Raw genomic sequence first — 18,636 nt, 5'->3', positions numbered from 1 at the left:
AGGAATTTCCCTCACATTCCTGTTTTGTTGACTATCGTTGTCATTAATGGCTCATCGATTCTGATTTTGTTAAATCAGACTTTCCTGTATCTATTGAGATGATCATGTGGCTTTTAAGATTCTGTCAACGTGGTGTATTCCATGAACTGATTTTCAGCTGTTAATTAAACCTTGTACCCCAAGGATGAATCCCATTTAGTCTCTCTCTCTCTCTCTCTCTCTCTCTCTCTCACACACACACACACACACACACACACACACACATACACACACACACTATTTGATTCAATTTCCTAGGTTTAAAATAAAAAGGATTTCTGCATCTGTACTCATAAGAATTATTCTTCTGTGATTTTCTTTCCCCGTGATGCCTGGTTCTGAGCTCAGGGTCATTCTAGATTGATGGGAACGTCTTGGGAAGTATTCTTTCTCATCAACTGTTTGAAAGAATTTTGGAGAATAAGCACTTGCTCAATCAAACTTACAACTAAAGACATGAGAGCATAGGCCTCTCTCTGTGTGTGTTTGTGCATGTGTGTGTGTGTGTGTGTGTGTGTGTGTGGAAGCCAGAGGTCAGCCTTAGGTGTTGCCCCTGAGGTACCATCCACCTTATTTTGAGACAGGATCTCTCTCTGGCTGGAAACCTTCCAAGTGAGCTAGGATGGCTAGCCAGCGAGCACCAGAGGTCCCCATGCCTGTCTCCCAGCAATATTTTAATGGGATCTCTCCTTTCATTTGCCATGGGTCAGTTCATATGCTTTGTCTTTCTTGAGCTAGTTTTGGTCATCTGTGTCATTCTAGGAATTTGTCTCCTTCAAGCTGTCCTGCTTATTGGTGACAGTTGCTTATGGCTTCTTTCCCAATTGCTCTTATCTCTGTAAAGTCAGCTTTAGCACCCCTTCTAGTTCTGATTCTAGTAATCGGAATCATCTTTTTTTTTTTTTTCCTTTCTTTTCTCAGTATAGCTGAAGGTTTATTGAGAGAGCCATTCCAAGTCCTGGTGGAATGGCTCAGTGGGTACAGTGCTTGTTGTATGAGCATGAGGACCTGAGTTCGATCCCCAGAATCCACTAAAAATCAGAGCTGTTGGCTGTAATCCCAGTGCTGGGGAGGTGGAGCCAGAGAGATCCACCTGAAGGGCTGAAGTGGTGAGCTCCGGGTTCAATGGGAGACCTTGTCTCACAGGAGGAGAATAACATCCCTGAGGATGGTAACTGGAGCTGTCCTATTCATGCACCGAAGAACATTTGTGCGTGCAAACACACACACACACACACACACACAATGGTAATCATGCAACCTCCAGCTGGACCATGGAAAGTAGAAGCCCAGGGATATTGCAGCTCTGGCGGTAGAGAAGGGGCGAGTGAGCAGAGGAAGGGTCAGTGTAATGAGACCTCGGGGAGACCTCAGGTCCCATGAGATGGGCGAGGGGCTGAGGTCTCCTCTCCTGATGTATGACTTAGGTCCTTTCCCTTCGCGCCTCGGACACCCATTGTTTCTCGTCATCGTGCACGGTCTGGTCCTGGCCTCCCTATAAAACTGGTTTACTGACTTTATGGGATTTTGTTCTGTACAATGAGTAAAATAAAAACAGTTTTGAGTAAAAATATCCATTTTCCGAGATGAGCCAAAACTGGATTAAAGTGGACAGAAATTAAGGTTTCAGTTCCCATGCGATACCTTGTTGTTGCGCAGACAGCAACGTCACATCACAGACTTACAAGTAGTATTTTTTTGTGTGTGTGCATGTTTGTGGTGTGAGTATATGTGTGTGTATGTGTGCATGTCTGTGGTGTGAGTATATGTGTGTTTGAATATATTTGCATACATATGTGCATGTGTAAGCCAGTCGATGTCGGGTGTCTTTCTCTATTGTTCTCCACCATATATAATTTCTGAATCCAGGGCTTGCCCTGCTTGGCCTGGGATCCCTTGTCTCTGCTTCCCGAGTTCTGGGATTGCAAATGGGCCACTACACCCATCTAACATTTACATGGATGCTAGGGATCTGACCTTGGGTCCTCATGTTTATGCACCAAATGTTTTAGCCACTGAGACATCTCCCAAGACACTCTTTTGGCCTTCTGAGACACACAGAACAGTTGTCTATACTCATTCAACTGTGCAATAGCATGGTAGAACATCTTGTACCTGTCTAACAAAAGCTCAGTATCCATTGACCAACTTCTGTCTGCCCTTCCCTGTTCTCAGTTTCTCCATGGTCATTACTACGATGGTTGACTTTAACTGTGAATACAACTTTAGAACCACTTGGGAAGAGAGTCTCAGTGACGGATTGTCTAGAACAGGTTGGCCTGTGGACATGCCTATGAGGGAATTGGACAGATTGAAGACCCAGCTTACTGTGGGCAGTACCATCCCCTGGGATGAGATTCAGGACTATATGTGTGTAGAGAAATTAATATGAACACTGAACATGCAGCATTCTTCTGTGTTTTGACTGAAGATGTGATGTGCCCAGCTTCCTCAAGCTCCAGCTTTGACTCTCCCGCAATGGGGGGCCGTATCTTGGAACTGTGAGTTAAAACAAGCCCCTCTACCCTAAGCTGCCTTTGCCAGGGAATTTAATCACAACAGCAACAACAAAAGAGAAATCAGGACACTGACTTAATCAACCTGAAGTCGTGTCTCTGTCATTTTCTCTTCCTTTCCCCCGGGCTCCTTCATCTGTAAGTGGGTGTCTTGTTGCCTTGAGCCATGAGAAGCCGGCCCTCTGTGATGCACAGCCCAAAGCCATGAACTACAGATGTGTGACTGCAAAGACCTGCTTAGGAGAGAGCTGCAAGCCAAGGGCTGAGATCTTACATCTTGGGGGATGAGTAGCATGGAGTCTAGGAAGCATAGCTTCCTGCCCCTCAGAGGCATGGCATGTGTGAAACCATTCATGGGGCACTTAGTGCCATAGCGACGCTTCCTGAGGTGCCCTGTGCAAAGCAGGGCAGTCAGCAATGCAGAGACACTTCCTGAGGTGCCCTGTGCATGGCAGGGCAGTCAGCAATGCAGAGATACTTCCTGAGGTGCCCTGTGCACGGCAGGGCAGTCAGCAATGCGGAGATGCTTCCTGAGGTGCCCTGTGTACAGCAATGCAGAGATGCTTTCTGAGGTGCCCTGTGCATGGTGGGTCAGTCAGCAATGTAGGAACTAACTAGGGTGAAACCTTCCTCCTCAAGCAGACATGATGGGGACCTCCAGTCTCAGAGACAAGGCACACCTGTGGTGCCATGGGAACTGACACACCACGAACATTCTGTGTCACATGTAGCCCAGCCACCACAGATCAAGAGATGCTCAGAAAAGACGAATAGCTTGTAAGATCCAATGAGTGCCATGGTTCCTCCTCTGCAGGGGCTCAGAGTCCCACAATGAGAGTCAGTCACTGACACACAAAGCCACAAGACCGTGCGCTAGTAGCATACTGAGGCCCACAGAAGGGAAAGCACAAAGCCTACGGAAGTGGCACAGTGTTTGAACGTACACAGAAATCGTTTTGTTTAAGCCGGGCCTGGTGTTTCATGTCTGAGATCCTAGCTAGTCAGAAGTCTGAGGCAGGAAAATCACAAGCAAAAGGCCTGCCTGGACTACACAATTAGTTCAGGGTGAGCCTGGACAACTTAGAGAGTCCATGCCTCAAAATAAAAATATAAAAAGGGGTTGTGGGTGTGGATTAGTGGTAGAGCCCCTGCCTGGAATCCCCCAGAGAGGGGCTGGGGTGTGGCTCAGTGGTGGATCATCTATTGTAACATGCATGAGATCCTGTGTTCCATCCTCAATACTCTGTCTCCCAAATAGGGAAGAATCAGAATGGTGGCTCCCCCTGAGAGAAGAGCCAGGTGGATATGGTCCAGCGGCCACCATGGATGTAGCTCCAGATCACAGTTGGTGACATGGCAAGTGTGTTATTTTTGCTGTTGTTGTCCCGTATGCATATTATATATACATTTTTAGTATGTACAAAATAGCTCACAGACGAGTATGGATCAGTCTCAAAAGAATCAAACATCACAGGCTCAATTTTGAGTTTATTTTCCCCTGTAAATGCTGCTTCTGAATCTGACCCATCCTCTTCACTTGGGACTACCCCAGTGAGGTTTGTTAAGTTTGTGTGTTAAATTTCTTTGAAAGAATCCTACCTCCACTTGCTCCCTGTGTTATACAGAGATTGGATTTTCACAGCCTATGGGGATGAATCATAGTAGCTGCCTGGCTTCCGACTGCCCCCCTCTTCCTTCCTTCCTTCCTTCCTTCCTTCCTTCCTTCCTTCCTTCCTTCCTTCCTTCCTTCCTTCCTTCCTTCCCTCCCTCCCTCCCTCCCTCCCTCCCTCCCTCCCTCCCTCCCTCCCTCCCTCCCCCCCTCCCTCCCTCCCTCCCCCTCCCTCTCTCCCCCCTCCCTCTCTCCCTTCTTTCTGTCTGTCTGTCTTTCGTTCTTCTTTCTTTCTTTCTTTCTTTCTTTCTTTCTTTCTTTCTTTCTTCCTTCCTTCCTTCCTTCCTTCCTTCCTTCCTTCCTTCCTTCCTTTCATCAAGGTCTCTCTTTGTAGCTTTGGCTGTCCTGGAACTCCCTCTTTAGACTAGGCTAGCCTCAAACTCAGAGATCCACCTGTCTCTGCCTTCTAAATGCTGGGATTAAAAGCGTGTGCCACCACTGCCTGCTGCCAGGCTCTTTCATGCACAGTTTTTATCATGTGGCTTCCTCTCATTGTTATAATAAACATTGCAATACTGATCTTAACCAGGCATAGCACCAGACTTGTGATCTTAGCACTAGGGAATCAGTGAGAATTCACTGAGACCAGAGAATCACAAGTCTAAGGCTAGCCTGGGCTACACAGTGATCTGTCTTTAAGAAATACCTTGGGAACTGGGGAGATGGCTCAGTCAGTTCTTGCCTTGCAAGCACGAGGACCTGAGATGCCCAGAATCTCTAGAAAAATCTGGGTGTGGCAGGACAGATCTGCAGTTTGTGAGGTGGGAGGCAGAAACAGGAAGGTCCCTGGAAGCCCGAGGCTAGTCAGCCTAGACTAAGGGGTGAAGTCAACAGCCAGTGAGAATGGCATCTCAAAGAAGAGGTGGAAGGTGACTGAGGACCAACACCGAAGTTGTCCTCTGACCTCCACAAGCATCCGTACACATATGCAGCGACACACACACACACATGCACACCCCACATCAAAACACACATATGGGTACACATACCAATAAAAATTAAAAGAAGATCTTTGATTTGGACCTGTAAAGACTTCTGTAGGCTGCTTCCCATCAGCCTCCTCACAAACCACACGCAGGGCAAGCTGGACTTCCTTTACTTGTCCCCAGACTTGGGCTTTTCGTTCTCCTCTATGTGAAGTCTTAGACCACCTCTCTGATGGCTGATATTAACTGTCAACTTGACAGGATCTAGAATCACCTAGGAGACAAGCTCCTGGGAACACCTGTGAGAGGGTATCTGGAGGCTAACTAAGGAGGGGAGGACACCCTAAGTGTGGGCATCCGCATCCCTGGGGCTGGGATTCTTAACTGAATAGAAAGGAGGGGAAATCGAGCTGAGGACCAGTGTTCGCCTCTCTCTGCTTCCTGACTGCAGCCGCCGTGATGGACTGTGTCCTCCAACCATAGCCACTATAAACCCTTCATTCCTTAAGCTGACTTTGTCAGGCATTTTGCTAAGCAACAGGAAAGCAACTAATCACTCCGTGTCTTAGCTTTTTGATATAGAAGAGAGAGACTGGTACCTGGCATATGGTCGGTGCTCTGTAAACAAGAGCCGTGGGACTGTTATCCAGATCTGATAGTCACACTTCCTGGCTCTGTGGTGTCCTCCCTTGGGCCAGTCTGTTGCCGGAACTGGAGCGGATATGACCAGAATCTGAAAAGAGAAAGGTTGTCAAACTGGAGCGAGGATGGAGGCAAGAGAGGAAGGAAAGCATTCCAGAATCTAAAAGGTTCTCTGCTGGGAAATGGAACCCCGGGTGCCATCTCTCTGGGGGACAGTGTCAGGTGCAACACAGGACGTGTTGTGGGAGGTTAGCTCTAGAAATCCATTGGTCACACATACTGAGGCCTGAGGAGATGGAGAGATGGGCGGGTGGTGGCCCTGGGGTCTCTTGTGATATGTGTGGAAGATATTCAAGCAGAATGGAGATGTTCTACTCAGCTACAGATTCATTAGGTCCTGGGAAGTGAGCCTCCTATTCACTTCACTATGAATTACATCTTTGGTCTCCAGCCTGCCGTGGACGTGGTAAGGAACCTGCCATGGTGCACATGTTCTGTAATTTCTCAAAGGTGGTGTTTCTCATGGTGACTGGCATGGGCATTGCTGACCTTGGGCTCAGTGATGCTGGGAGCCCAGCAGGGCCTGTAGGGTTTTTTTTGGGGGGGAGAGGGCAAACTCAGTTTTTCTTCTGGGAAAATAGGTCCAGAAAAGGGAAGGAAAGGTGGGGTTCAAAGTCAGTGAAGGCAAAGAGAGGATGGATGCCTGCTCTGATAGGGTCCTAGAACCCTAGGGGCACTCGGGCTACTGCCCTATGTCCTTTCTTTTTCAAGTGACAAGGACCACGGGACATTGTGATATAATCAGGAGTTTGCTTAGTTTGAGCCTTGAACATTAATCACTGGTGACATTGGTTCTCCCTGGATGTCTGAAGCTGTTCCTGTCAGTGTCTGGCAGTTTGGGATGAGCTGTCAGAGATCTTTGGCTATGGGATGTGGCAGGACCAAGCATCTCTTGAGGACAGTATCTCCTTGGTCCCTCCATGGTCCCTCTGCTGTGCAGCTGGGATAGGAGCAGACCCATGACTGCTCTGGGCTGTGGTTAGTGATGAGGTGACCCGAGATCGGAATATCTCATGAGCAATGAGGAAGTCACAGGCCAGTGAGAAAATGGATTGGCATTCTTCCACACACATTTGTGTATGTATGTGTATGTTCATGTGTGCTTGCGTGTATGTGTCTGTGAGTATGGCGGCCAGAGGTCAACCTTGAGTGCTGTTTCTTAGGAGATGACTGCCTTAGCTTTTGAGGTGGGGTATTTCAGTGGTCTGGGTCTCACTGATTAGGTTTGGTGGCCTTGTGAGTGAGTCCCAGGGATCTGCCTGTCCCTGTTTACCCAGCACCGAGATTACAAGCACATACCAACCACTATGCCCGCTGTTTACATGGGTGCTGTGGCGCAGCACAGGTTCCCATCCCTCAGGCCCTACACACGCCTTTTCTTCAGAGGACAGACGTTTCTTTCTGGACTTACATAAGAGGTTTGTAGTGATTTATTTTTAGTCATAAGAAAAAATTTAACTTTAAGAAAGAGAAAAACAGGTTTGGGGGTTTTGTATGATCATCCTTCCTTGTTTTTCTACCTTTCTGCAATATCAATGTCAATTGGGGAAATTGGGGGAGGCTAAGGCTTGGGTCTTAGAAGTTTGATTACAGCCTTTGAGAACTTGGCCCCAAAGCCAGGGGAAGTCTTAAAACTCTCTTTTGATAAATTGATTTCTTGATTGCTTTTGATATCAACTTCCAGGCATACTCAGTGATGGAAATTGCCACTCCTAATACTTAGAGACTGCTCCTTCTATGTCAGTGTCTGCAAAGGTTAATTTAAGCTGTCACCTGACTGGATTGAGGAACACAGAACTCTAGAGACGCAAGCTTCTAGGCAAGCCCGTGAGAGCTGCACAGGGAAGTAGTTGATGGGGGAAGGCCGCACTGAACGTGTGTGGCGCCATCTCACGGACTGGGGTCATGGGCTAAACAAAGAAAGGGAAAAGGAGAAATTGATGCAGAAGCTGGCATTCTCCTCTCCCCAGATCCTGATCTGCAGACTGTCACATTCAGGAGCTGTTCCGCCATCATGGCTTCCTGGTCCCGATGAACTGCAAAACCTGAAAGGTGAGCCAAGAGAAGCCATTGCTTCCTTGAGTCGCTTCCTGTCAGGAGTTTGGCCCACAGCACTGAGAAAGACTGCTGAAGTACTTTTGGAGTGATGGTACATTGTCACTTGGCCATCTTAGTGCCAAGAAAATGAAAGCTGATTACATGGTATGAGGGGAGAATGTGGATCTGGCTCTCTCTGATTCCGCTCAGCTAATATACAGTCTCTGGAGCTTGTTGCAAAGGGTTTAATTTTTTAAAAGGGTTATGACTAGAAATTATGCACACAGAATTCCTTGCAATGCCCGTTTCTGTATAAGCTCAGGCCAGACTTAAACCAAGTTCCCAGAGGGCCGAGTAGGGCTGGTCCACAGGGAAGGCCATCAGATCACAGGTAAAATTCATAACACTTGTATTTCGCTGCCGCCCACCTAAGCAGAATAGAGAGAGTCCCAAGGATTACCTGATATAAAATCTCTATATTAGAAATAGCCCAAGACACAAACTGATAAAAGACACCTGGAAAAAGGGAACAGCGAATAAAATAAGAGGAAAACTTAAAAACGGACAACTATTTGACCAGGCTTCCTTAGTACAGGTTTGTAATTCCAGACCCAGGCAGGCTAAGGCAGAGGAACATCACGAGTTACAGACCAGTCAGGCTACAGAGAGGGGCTGTCTCAGGAAAAGTTGAAGGAAGATAAGAAAATGGAGGCTAATGCACCGTTCTAACGATGAACACAAATCCCGGAAAGGGAACGCAGCTTGTGTCTCCATTTTAGTAACCGTCGAGGATGGAAAATAAACCAAAGGATGGGTTTACCAAGGAAGAATTCTAGAGATTTCTCAGAATGTATGAGCATCAGCCTCTCCCATTTAAAGGGCCTCTAGAACACTTACTGCAACAACCGGTGGAACATATTTTCCTCACTATGCTGCTTTGAGATTTCCATCACCAGCAATTAAGAGCAGATCCTAGAACCTCCCAGAAGAGAAATCCTCGCCGAGAGGAAGAAAGTGTGGTGTGTCACACCTCTGGGTATCAATTCTGGAAACTGAGACATGGTGGGGCAGGGCTTCATCAATTTTTTTAAAGAAAATATTTAAAAAATTTGAATACCCAAACTGTTTCTCATATATGAAAACCAGATGGATGTTTTGGTTTTCTGTTTGTTGCTGTGACAAATGCCATCACCAAAAGCAACTTGGCGAGGAGGGGGTTTATTTGACTCAAAACTCCAGATCATAGTCTATCCTTGAGGGCAGTCAGGGCCGGATGTACAGTAGGAGCTGGAAGCAGAAACCATGCAGGGATGCTGCTTGCTGGCTTGCTCCTGGCTACTAGGGAATGATGCCACCCACAGTGGGCTGAGTCCTTCTACATCAGTTAAGGCAATCATGAAGACACATCACAGGTCAACCGGATAAATACAATTGATCAGTCAACACTTTGTTTTCAAAGGTGATTCTCGGTCATGTGGTGTTGATAGTTAATGCTAACTAGGACACATTGACTTTTTGTCATCAAGTCGGGAACTCTACTTTCTGGTGCCTTTTTGTAGGCAGCTCCTAGAGGATCTGTTCCAGCAGAAGGAACAAATAAAAGAAGGAGGATGATGGGGGCTTGAGAGGCAAGGGGTGACCATTGGGAAAGAAGCCAAAACTTCAGCAGAGTCATGAAGGCTGCCCAGACACAGGCTGCTAAGTTGCTAGGGGGAAATACGGAACAGTTATGTGATATATTTCATACTCGGGAAGTGATTATCGGGCAATCAAAAAACCTGAGAGCCAAATGAGAAAAAAAATGATATTAAAAAAAAAAAAAACCCAAATAGATGGAAAAAAAGAGACACCGTTGATGTCAGCAAAACTTCCCATAAAGTTCAATCACAACATAGAACTTGGCTTATGAGGCACAGCAATCACCTAAGCACCAAATAGGCTAACACTTACAAGTGTGATGTAATGAGATGCTGGCGGGAAGGCTAAGTGTTGGGAGTGGCGTGTTTGCAAACAGAGCTTATTGATGGATTTGTTTTAAGGCATCATCAATCATCATATCATTAGATAATGAAGACTTAGCCCACAGTCCTATGCTGACCATGCTGTAGTTTCAGCCAGCTGCTCCCAGCTGCCTTGCTTTTGAACTGGGACCTTCTCGGCTTATTTCTCCAATGATATCACTGGCCTCTGGAGAATCCATTTTCCTCTTATTGCTTTGTTTGTTTGCAATAGGAGGCCCAGAGATGTCTGCATTCTCGGTAGAACACAGCACAGGACTTTCCTCTTAATACAACATCAATAAGCATTTGTAAGTTGAGTTAATGCAACAAATACCTCATCTTGAATAAGATGCACCATAAGATTTCTAGTCTCTCAAAAACTAGAAAACTCCAGGCCTTTCAGAAAGGATTTGGGCTTCTTTTAGATTTAGTGTGTGTGTGTGTGCATGTGCAGCTGCCTATGGTGGCCAGAAGAGGGCAGCGTATATCACAGAGCTGTGCTTGGGCAGCCTTCCTGACTCTGTTGAAGTTTTGGCTTCCTTCCCCAATGGCCACCCCTTGCCTCCCGAGCCCCGATCTTCCTCCCTGTTGTTTTATTGGTTCCTTCTGCTGGAGCAGATCCTCTAGGAGTTGCCTAAGAAAAGGTCCACATCAGTTGTGAATGGATGTGGGTGCTGGGAACTGAATTGGGGTCCTCTACTAGAGCCGTCAGCACATACTCTTAACAGCCGAGCCATCTCTCCAACCTGGAGGAGCAGTGTCGCACAGACAGAATCCCTGCTTCTTCTCTCCAAGGGTTACTCCAGCACAAAAGCCTTGGGATCAGATGTGGGTCAGCAGTCAGTGAGATAAATGCATGTCTCTTAATTGATTTTTGTGGGTTATTGGAGTGAGCAGCCTGATACACAGGGTTTAATTATCCCAGAGAAACCCTCACTTAATTGAAAGAACGCTTGTCAAAAAAAAAAAAAAAAAAGAGAGAGAGAGAGAGAGAGAGAGGGGGGATGATTTTTTTAAAGGATGATCTATTGCTGAAGGGAAAAACCATAGAGACATTGGTCTGTACCCAGATTCCCAGTGCACACAGTATTTATAACCATGAGAAGAAAGCATTATACAAGTGGATCAGAGCCACCCTTCAAAGCTCACCTCCTGCCCCAAATAATTCCCTTCATCCTTGCAAACAAGGCACTTACAGAGGCAGCTGGAATCTCTCCCTGTGTGACTCTCCCTCACTTCCCAGTTACCTTGCTAACTTCTGTCTATCTTATCTAAGCTCGCTCAACCGAAATATTGACAGGATAATGTTTCCCATCAATTAACATGTGTACAGCAATCAGAGCAGCTTCATGGATGCATATTTTGAAAGCAGCAATTATCATTTTAAACTCACAGTGGAGTGGCAGGCACTGCCAGCTGCCAAACATATCCATCTTCTCTTACTTGCTAACAGATCTTCAAGTTTGTCTGTGGCATTAACTGAACTCATTCAGAAACTGTGTTCCCAGCTTCCCTTGCAGCTAGCTGTGGCTGTCTGACTCAGTTATAGCTGAGTGGAATATCTTGCACAAGACATCTGGGGATACTCTTTTCCCCTTCATTCCCTTATCCTCTCTTCCTCCTCCTTTATCATTTTCCCACTGTTTCTTTTAGTTTTTTGGAGACAGAGCCTGCTAGGGAGTCTAGGCTATCCTCAAATTCATGATCCCAAATTTGAATTGAATATCTCAAATTCAACTTCTAAAATGTCAATTTTAAGAATATGTGCCATCACACCCAGCTAGGAAAACTCCATAAAGGGGGTAGAAACAGATGGGAAGAGCCTTTAACTTTTCTTTCTATCTGGAATGTGGATATGACATTTGGAAGCAGAGCAGTTACTTTGTGACTATGAAGACACGGCCACACTTTAAGGAAACTATAAGAGCCTTGGGCCACTGGTGGCATCCTGGAGCTCAGGATGTGTTTTTCATTATGACAAAAACAAAAGCTCTAGAAGACACATAATCAGATTATATTTCTATTAAGTGCAGCTGAATATACCCATAACAGGTGTACATGATTAGTAAGAGCCATACCTTTTACCTACATTCCTTTCAGTCACACATTCCTGGTCCCTAATATCAAACAACCTGCTCCATCTTTCTTCTCTTCTCTTGTGCCTTTTGTTCACCAACGACAACACAGTGGGCATTCTGTGACCAGATACCTCATGAGAAGCAGCTTAAAGGAGGAAGGGTTGGCTTTGGCTTACGGTTTGAGGGAACACAGTGCACCATGGTGGGGAAGGCAGGGTGACAGGGGCGTGAGGCTGCTTTCTTACCTTCCCAAAGATCAGGAAGTAGGAAGAGAATGGAAGTGGGTTGGGACTGACAGTCTTAAAACCTATAACCACCCCCTGAGACCTGCCCCACAGCAGCATCATCTGCAGGGTACCAAGTGTTCTGACACACATGACTACAGGATACATTTACTGCTAAGGCACAACAGTGAGCCATTAGGAAAGACTAGATGCTACCCACATCAAAAGTGCTGTTGGGGAGAAATTAAAGAGGCAATTCTGAGAGGTTAGCAGGACAGGATATAAGTGTTACCTAGGAAACAGGAATCGACAGACTCCACCACTGTCAAGTGCTTGGCCATCTGCAGTTCAATTCTTGGATCCCGGTCTATGGGCATCAGCCCAACCATTCATCACACCCACCTGCTCGGATTCTTTCTCAGGTCCTCAACATGTTGACTGTTCAGAAACAGAAAACGTAGCTTCTCCCTCTATGCTCCATAAGGCCCATTGGACTCCATCCCTTCTCTCATCAGCTCTCCTTAGTCTGTGGGCACCTACATCCTCATCTGTATCACAGCCAGAGTTTTAATGTCACCCAGCCAAGAGCATAGCCCACTATCCCTGGCAGCTCCCTAAGCAACAGGCTGCCTGGACTATTCACAGTCAGCTACAACCCTCAGGAGGCTATGGATGTCTATGTTAGGGGACAGTGGCAGAGGATCAAAGATCGGTAGATGAAAATATCTCTACTTGGTATCAATTAAGATGGGAGGACCCTTCCGTAGGAAGCATGAGAGGGTGTCTTAACCTCTTGCCTGTTGCTGTGATCAAATCCTCCACAAGCAGCTTCAGGGGGGAAGGGCTTATTGTGCTTCACTGTCTGAGGTACCACTGTCCATCGTGGCAGCACATGTGTGAGGTTGCTGGTCACACGACATCCACAGTCAGGAAGCAGAGAGACAAATGATGGTGCTCAGCTCACTCGTTCCCTTTTTATTCGGCCCAGGACCCCAGCTTAAGGGGTGATGCTACCCACAATTATGGCAAGACTTTCTTCAATCTAGAAAATCCCTCACAGACACACCCAGAGTTTTGTTTCCATGCTCTGAATCCCATCAAGCAGGGCTGATAAATGGCTGAAAGATAAAGGTACTTTGGCTCCAAGCCTGAAGATTTGAATTTTATCCCTGGGACCTACATGGCAGAAGGAGAGAACTGACTTTCACATAATGTGGGAGGTCCTTCTGTACATGTGCTGCTCTTATTGGTTAATGAATAAAGCTGCTTTGGCCTATGGCAGAGCAGAATATAGCCAGGCTGGAGGATATATATATATATATGTACATAGAGAGAGAGAGAGAGAGAGAGAGAGAGAGAGAGAGAGAGAGAGAGAGAGTAGATGGAGTCAGGGAGATGCCATGTAGCTCCCAAAGGAGAAAGACACCCAGAGCCTTTACCGGGAAGCCACAGCCTCATGGTGATACACAGATTAATAGAAATCGGTTAATTTAAGACATAAGAGCTAGCTAGAAATATGCCTGGGTCATCAGCCAAACAGTGCTGTAATTAATATAGTTTCTGTGTGATTATTCAGGTCTGGGTGGCCGCGAATGAACACGCAGTTTCAGTTTACACTCACAAGTTGTCTTTTGGCTTCCACATATGCTTATGGCATGTACACATGTGTGCACACACTTGCGCGCGCACACACACACATATGATAAAAAATAAATTCAGTCAACTTGACAATACAGATTAGCCATCACAGAGGCCATGGTGAATTATCAAGCTCAGAGCCCAAAGGCATTGCCCAAATGTCATCTCCTCCCACCCCAATGCCCAGACATTTTCTCTAGTGACTTTGAACTTGTACAGTGGACTTTGGAAGGGTACACACTTCTCATCTTTCCAAAGGATAGTGCTCCTCCATTCCAGGCCCTCCCCAGCATTCATTTCCCTAGCAGTTCTGTGGAAGAGCTTTTGAAGGAAAGCAGTTAGGACTGACGGATTCAAATGGTCTGGGATGCACACCAATTTCTCATGCTGCCTCTTCGTGGATGCTTGTCCTGTATGGATCCCAGGGTGGTGTGCATTGCACAGCATAGAGAGCCACCAGGACCCAGGGCAAATCCCAGAGTGAGGCCACCGATTCTGGAGCTCAGCCTTTGTAGGAGTGGCTGGCAGGGAGAGGGGAGCCTTGACTTTGATGAAATACTGTCCCCTCCTGCTGTGGCCTGTGGTGACCGAGGACACACGCTGATTCCAATCAAAACCCCTGAGTGCTTTCCCAGGTGGACCCCTTGTACCAGCTGCGGGCATAATGAAATCTGTTCTTCTGGAGTACATGGGGATATCTGGGCTGTCATTTTATGCTTGGGGTTGAAAGGAAGCCAAGTACCCACCGTCTCTGTGATGCTATCTCATGATGTTATGGGACTTTATTGAATGGCTGTAGAAGGCTGGAGATATGTCTCAGTTGATAGAGTGCTTGCCTTGCATGCATGAAGCCCTGGGTCCCATCCTCAGTGCTCCATACACTGGACATGGTGGTGCATGCCTGTAATTCTAACACTCAGGAAACAGAGCTAGGAAAGTCAGGGGTTTAAGGTCATCCTTGACCATGTAGAGAATGTGTGGTCAGCCTAGTCTACATGAGACCTTGTTTCAAACAATTGTTTTTCCAAACAGAGTTGTGGAATCAAATGCTGTAATGACACGAGGCTTGGTGACGGTGCAGCCCTGTCACAGAATGGCCCTTAGCATCTGCCAATCAAGAAGAACTTGGTGATTGCAAGTGTTATGACCCTGCAGTGCAGGCAGTCATGTGGTCCCCCCCCCCCCGCACTTCCTTCATAGCTCAATACCTTGGTGCACTGAACCCCACCTTGCTGTTTATCCCAGGCCTGCTGTGCAGCCCGTGGGAGGCGACCTTTGTTGAACTCTAGCTGGTTGTCAGCCTAGTGCTGCAGAGAGAAGGAAGAACACACACAGGTTTCCAGGTCTCAACCTGGAAACCAGCCTCGGAGATGGGAATCAAACTCTGCAGACAGAGGCAGGAGGGAGGCACAAGTTGCCTTTTGATTTGGGGCACCGGGAAACAGTTGGGGAACATACAGCACATATAGGAATGCCAGTGCCTTCTGCTAGCATTAACCGGTAGAATCCTGCTCTGGGGAGTCATGGCTAGCGCATAAATGCCTGGGCTGGTACTGATAACCTGTTAAGAGAAAAGGTCGATGGTCTCCACTTGCATAGAAAAGGTCACCAGCATCATTAAATAGGAGCCCCATCCCAGGTAGCATTCAAGATGGGAAGCAGAATTCTTAAACATCCCCTCTAGTTTCTCCTCATGCGCCTCTGTGTTCACAGGAGCTTCTGAGAAGGGTGACAAGGTCAAAATGAAAGACTAGGTCACACCTCTAGACATCACCCAGGGAGGACCTGCCAAGCCTGGTGAGCATACTCCCGAGTGACCTGGGCTGCGCTCACTCACTCGGTCATAATTACCCTTATTCATCCCTTCAGCCATTGTTCACCCATTCACTCCTGCAATCATTTATCACCCAGTTATGATCATTCATTCACTGCTGATTCATTTAGTTACTCAGGTAGCCACTCATTCATTCATCCATCCAATCATTCATTCCCTCTTCCACCCGCTCATTCTCTTATTCATTCATTTTCTCACCAGCTCATTCATGCACCCACCCACTCATTCACTCATCCACTCATTCATTCACTGGCTCATTCACTCCTTAGTCACTCATAGGATTTAGCAAACATACATAGACAGCAGAAGAATACAAAGACAAGGGGGAAATTTAACTCCAATAAGGTTTAACCAATGAGAAGAAGCCACAGGCGAGCAACTCAGATGTCCAGAGCTGAGGAAGGAGGCAGGGAGGATCCACATTCAGGAAGGACAGAAGCGAACACGAACTCAAAGGTCCACTAGGTAGGAAAAGCTGCTGAGAAGATTGGGTGCCAGGGAGGGAGAAAGAGAGAGAAGAGTGGAGGAGGCCCAGGCAGCTTGGATCGCAGCCCTGGCTACTCGCATTTGAAGGATGAACGTGAGTTTCAGCAGATCACAGGGCCACCACGCGCAGCATCGGTGACGTTATCTCTCAGGCCAGAGCTGGCTCTGCAGCTCAGGGTGCTACCCCCGAGGTCCTTGGGGCAGCAGCCCAAGGACTGAGCTTTTGCATTTATAAGAATGGAACTTCTGCGGAGAATCGATGTGGCGATCGATTTTCCATGCGTTTCCAGCTGCCGGGCTACACGCGTTATGGAATATCATAGGGGCAGGTGAGTGCAATTTGCACTTGCAAACACACTGCCATGTGTTTGATGAGAACTCGGCCGACTTTTCCCAACAACTGGGTTGATAGTTGGAAAAGTGTGGGCCTCAATTCCCGCATAATGGCACATGGTGCTGGATTGGGGCTCGCTCTCTCTAATTTTGAGACCAAGTCTTGCTGTACAGCCCATGCTGACCTAAACACACAGTATAGCTCAGCTGGTCTCAGATCACAGCGAGCTTTCTGCCTCAGCCTCCCTAGTGCCCGGATTACTGGTGTGTGCCTCCACATTGATTTGAGTCTCCTGTTTTCTAATTCTCCCATTATCAGGCCAGGATCTTCTTACATTTGAGGTCAGAGACCCTGGCTCCTCCCAGCCATACCAGGAAAGTGTCCAGGAGCAGACTCAGGAGTGACTTCTGCTGTTGTCGCATGGGACTTCGAGGTTGGCCTGTCTCTTTGTCTTTGTCTTTCTCCTCCCCCCACCCACTCCTATAGATCCTCAAACAATCTATGTCGGCCTTAGACTCACTAAGAATCTAAGAAGGAACATGATCCTCCTGCTTCCGCCTTCAGCATGCTGAGATTACAGGTGTGTGGCCCCACACCTGGTTTATACAGTGCACGGGGCGAATGCAGGGCTTCACACATGCCTGGTGAACACGTCTCCAGTCCTAGTCTCCGAGGTCTTTCTCAAGGGGCCTTTAGGTCTGGCTAACCCAGGGCACAGGGAGCAGAGGTCCTGAGCTTTGCTTAGGCCTCAGTCTCCTCATTTTCCTGGAGTGTTTCAGTGAGGTCAAAGCTGCAGGCTCTCAGCTGTGTGTTCAGCGGATCCATTTCCAGGCGCAGAAAAAGCGGGAGGTGGGTTTCGTGAAATGAACTGCTATGGCCGGTGGTTCTTTCTGCTGTTGACTTAGTTGGGTGTCTGGGTCCCATGGGCAGAACAGCCGCCAGTAAGGAAAGGAGATCTCCCACCCCACGAGAGCTTCAGGTCAGTTGGGTTTGTTGATGACGAGTGAGAGCGAAAGAAGGGCGGAGCGTGAGGAAGGATCATAAAATCCTGCACTGAGCAAACAGGAAGGAATTCAAACACAAAGAGTTGGACAGCTCCCCTCATGTCCTAGGGGAGAGAAGCCAGTCAGGATGACCGCCCTGGGCTGGAACTGTACTTCTGACATTGCCTACTCTGTGACCTTGGGTGTGTCGCTCAGCCTCTCTGAGCCCCCATTGATGGGTGAAGCTGGGTAAGTAGCAATAACCTAGACATGAGCGCAGAGAGCTGGAGACTGAGCTATGTAGTCTCTCCATAGCTCTGTACAATTCCCGCCATCCTCAGTAGGATGTAGGATGAAGCCCTCTCCTCAGTCAAACTGCCAGGGTCTCTGGCTTGAAATCCGCTTCCCTGGGGATGCCAGTGTCGTTTGAGATCTACTGTGGAGTTATCTCCAGGTGAGGACCTCTCTCATCTTTTCTTGTACACCCCGTGGCTCAGCAAGCATCTTACATAAGCGGGCGTTTAATATTTATGAGTTGATTGATTTCCAATGGATAAGCGCTGCCTTTCTTTTCCTTGTCATAGAAGCTTCCCTTCAGCCGATAAGGCCTTCTTCCCCAAGCCCCATGTGTGGGGTGGGTTGCCGCTGCAACAGCCTGCCTATGGGCGCTGCTGCCCTTCGTTTGTCCCCGTTTTGCTGTGCCTGCAGTTTGAAGCTAAGTGCCAATCCATCTCTCCTCCTTCATCAGTCATGAGCTTGAAGTCTATGAGAGACATCCCTTCAGTGTCTGACCTGCGGGGACACAGCCTGCTCGTCACAAACCATTCTTCCTAGGAGAATAAAGAGGAGCCAGCCACTGTCCCACGAGCTGAGCACTGCGTGGGCTCATTCCTACAACGTGTTCTATCACCCTCCCGGGAAGACATGGTGCCTGCGGTGTGCTCCTGTTCCGGATGCCACCAGAATGGAGGAGCGCTTTCTACAGCCTTGCAAAAGGGTCCATGCTCAATGAAGGATTATGAAGTTTGGTTTTGTTTGTGGGATCCTAATAATTTTCCCTCCCTCCCTCCCTCCCTCCCTCCCTCCCTCCCTCCCTGCCTCCCTCCCTTCCATGCATGCAGAGATAAAAATCTAAAACACCTTGCACTTCCTAATCCATAATTATATCAC

General features: G+C 47.5%; 1 protein-coding gene across 1 annotated transcript in view; it reads right to left on the bottom strand.

The window, feature by feature from the left end:
• The window catches only part of Card11 (caspase recruitment domain family member 11), a 126,981-nt gene that overhangs the window by 47,789 nt on the left and 60,556 nt on the right, over positions 1 to 18,636 (bottom strand). The window contains exon 2 of the mRNA XM_057764869.1: positions 5,750 to 5,883. Coding sequence (XP_057620852.1) covers positions 5,750 to 5,756 — 7 coding nt within the window. The 5' untranslated portion in view covers positions 5,757 to 5,883. The remainder of the gene's footprint in view (positions 1 to 5,749; positions 5,884 to 18,636) is intronic.

The sequence above is a fragment of the Chionomys nivalis genome, chromosome 3, assembly GCF_950005125.1.
Source record: "Chionomys nivalis chromosome 3, mChiNiv1.1, whole genome shotgun sequence".
Lineage (NCBI taxonomy): Eukaryota > Metazoa > Chordata > Mammalia > Rodentia > Cricetidae > Chionomys > Chionomys nivalis.
This window is presented reverse-complemented; position numbering and strand designations above follow the sequence as displayed.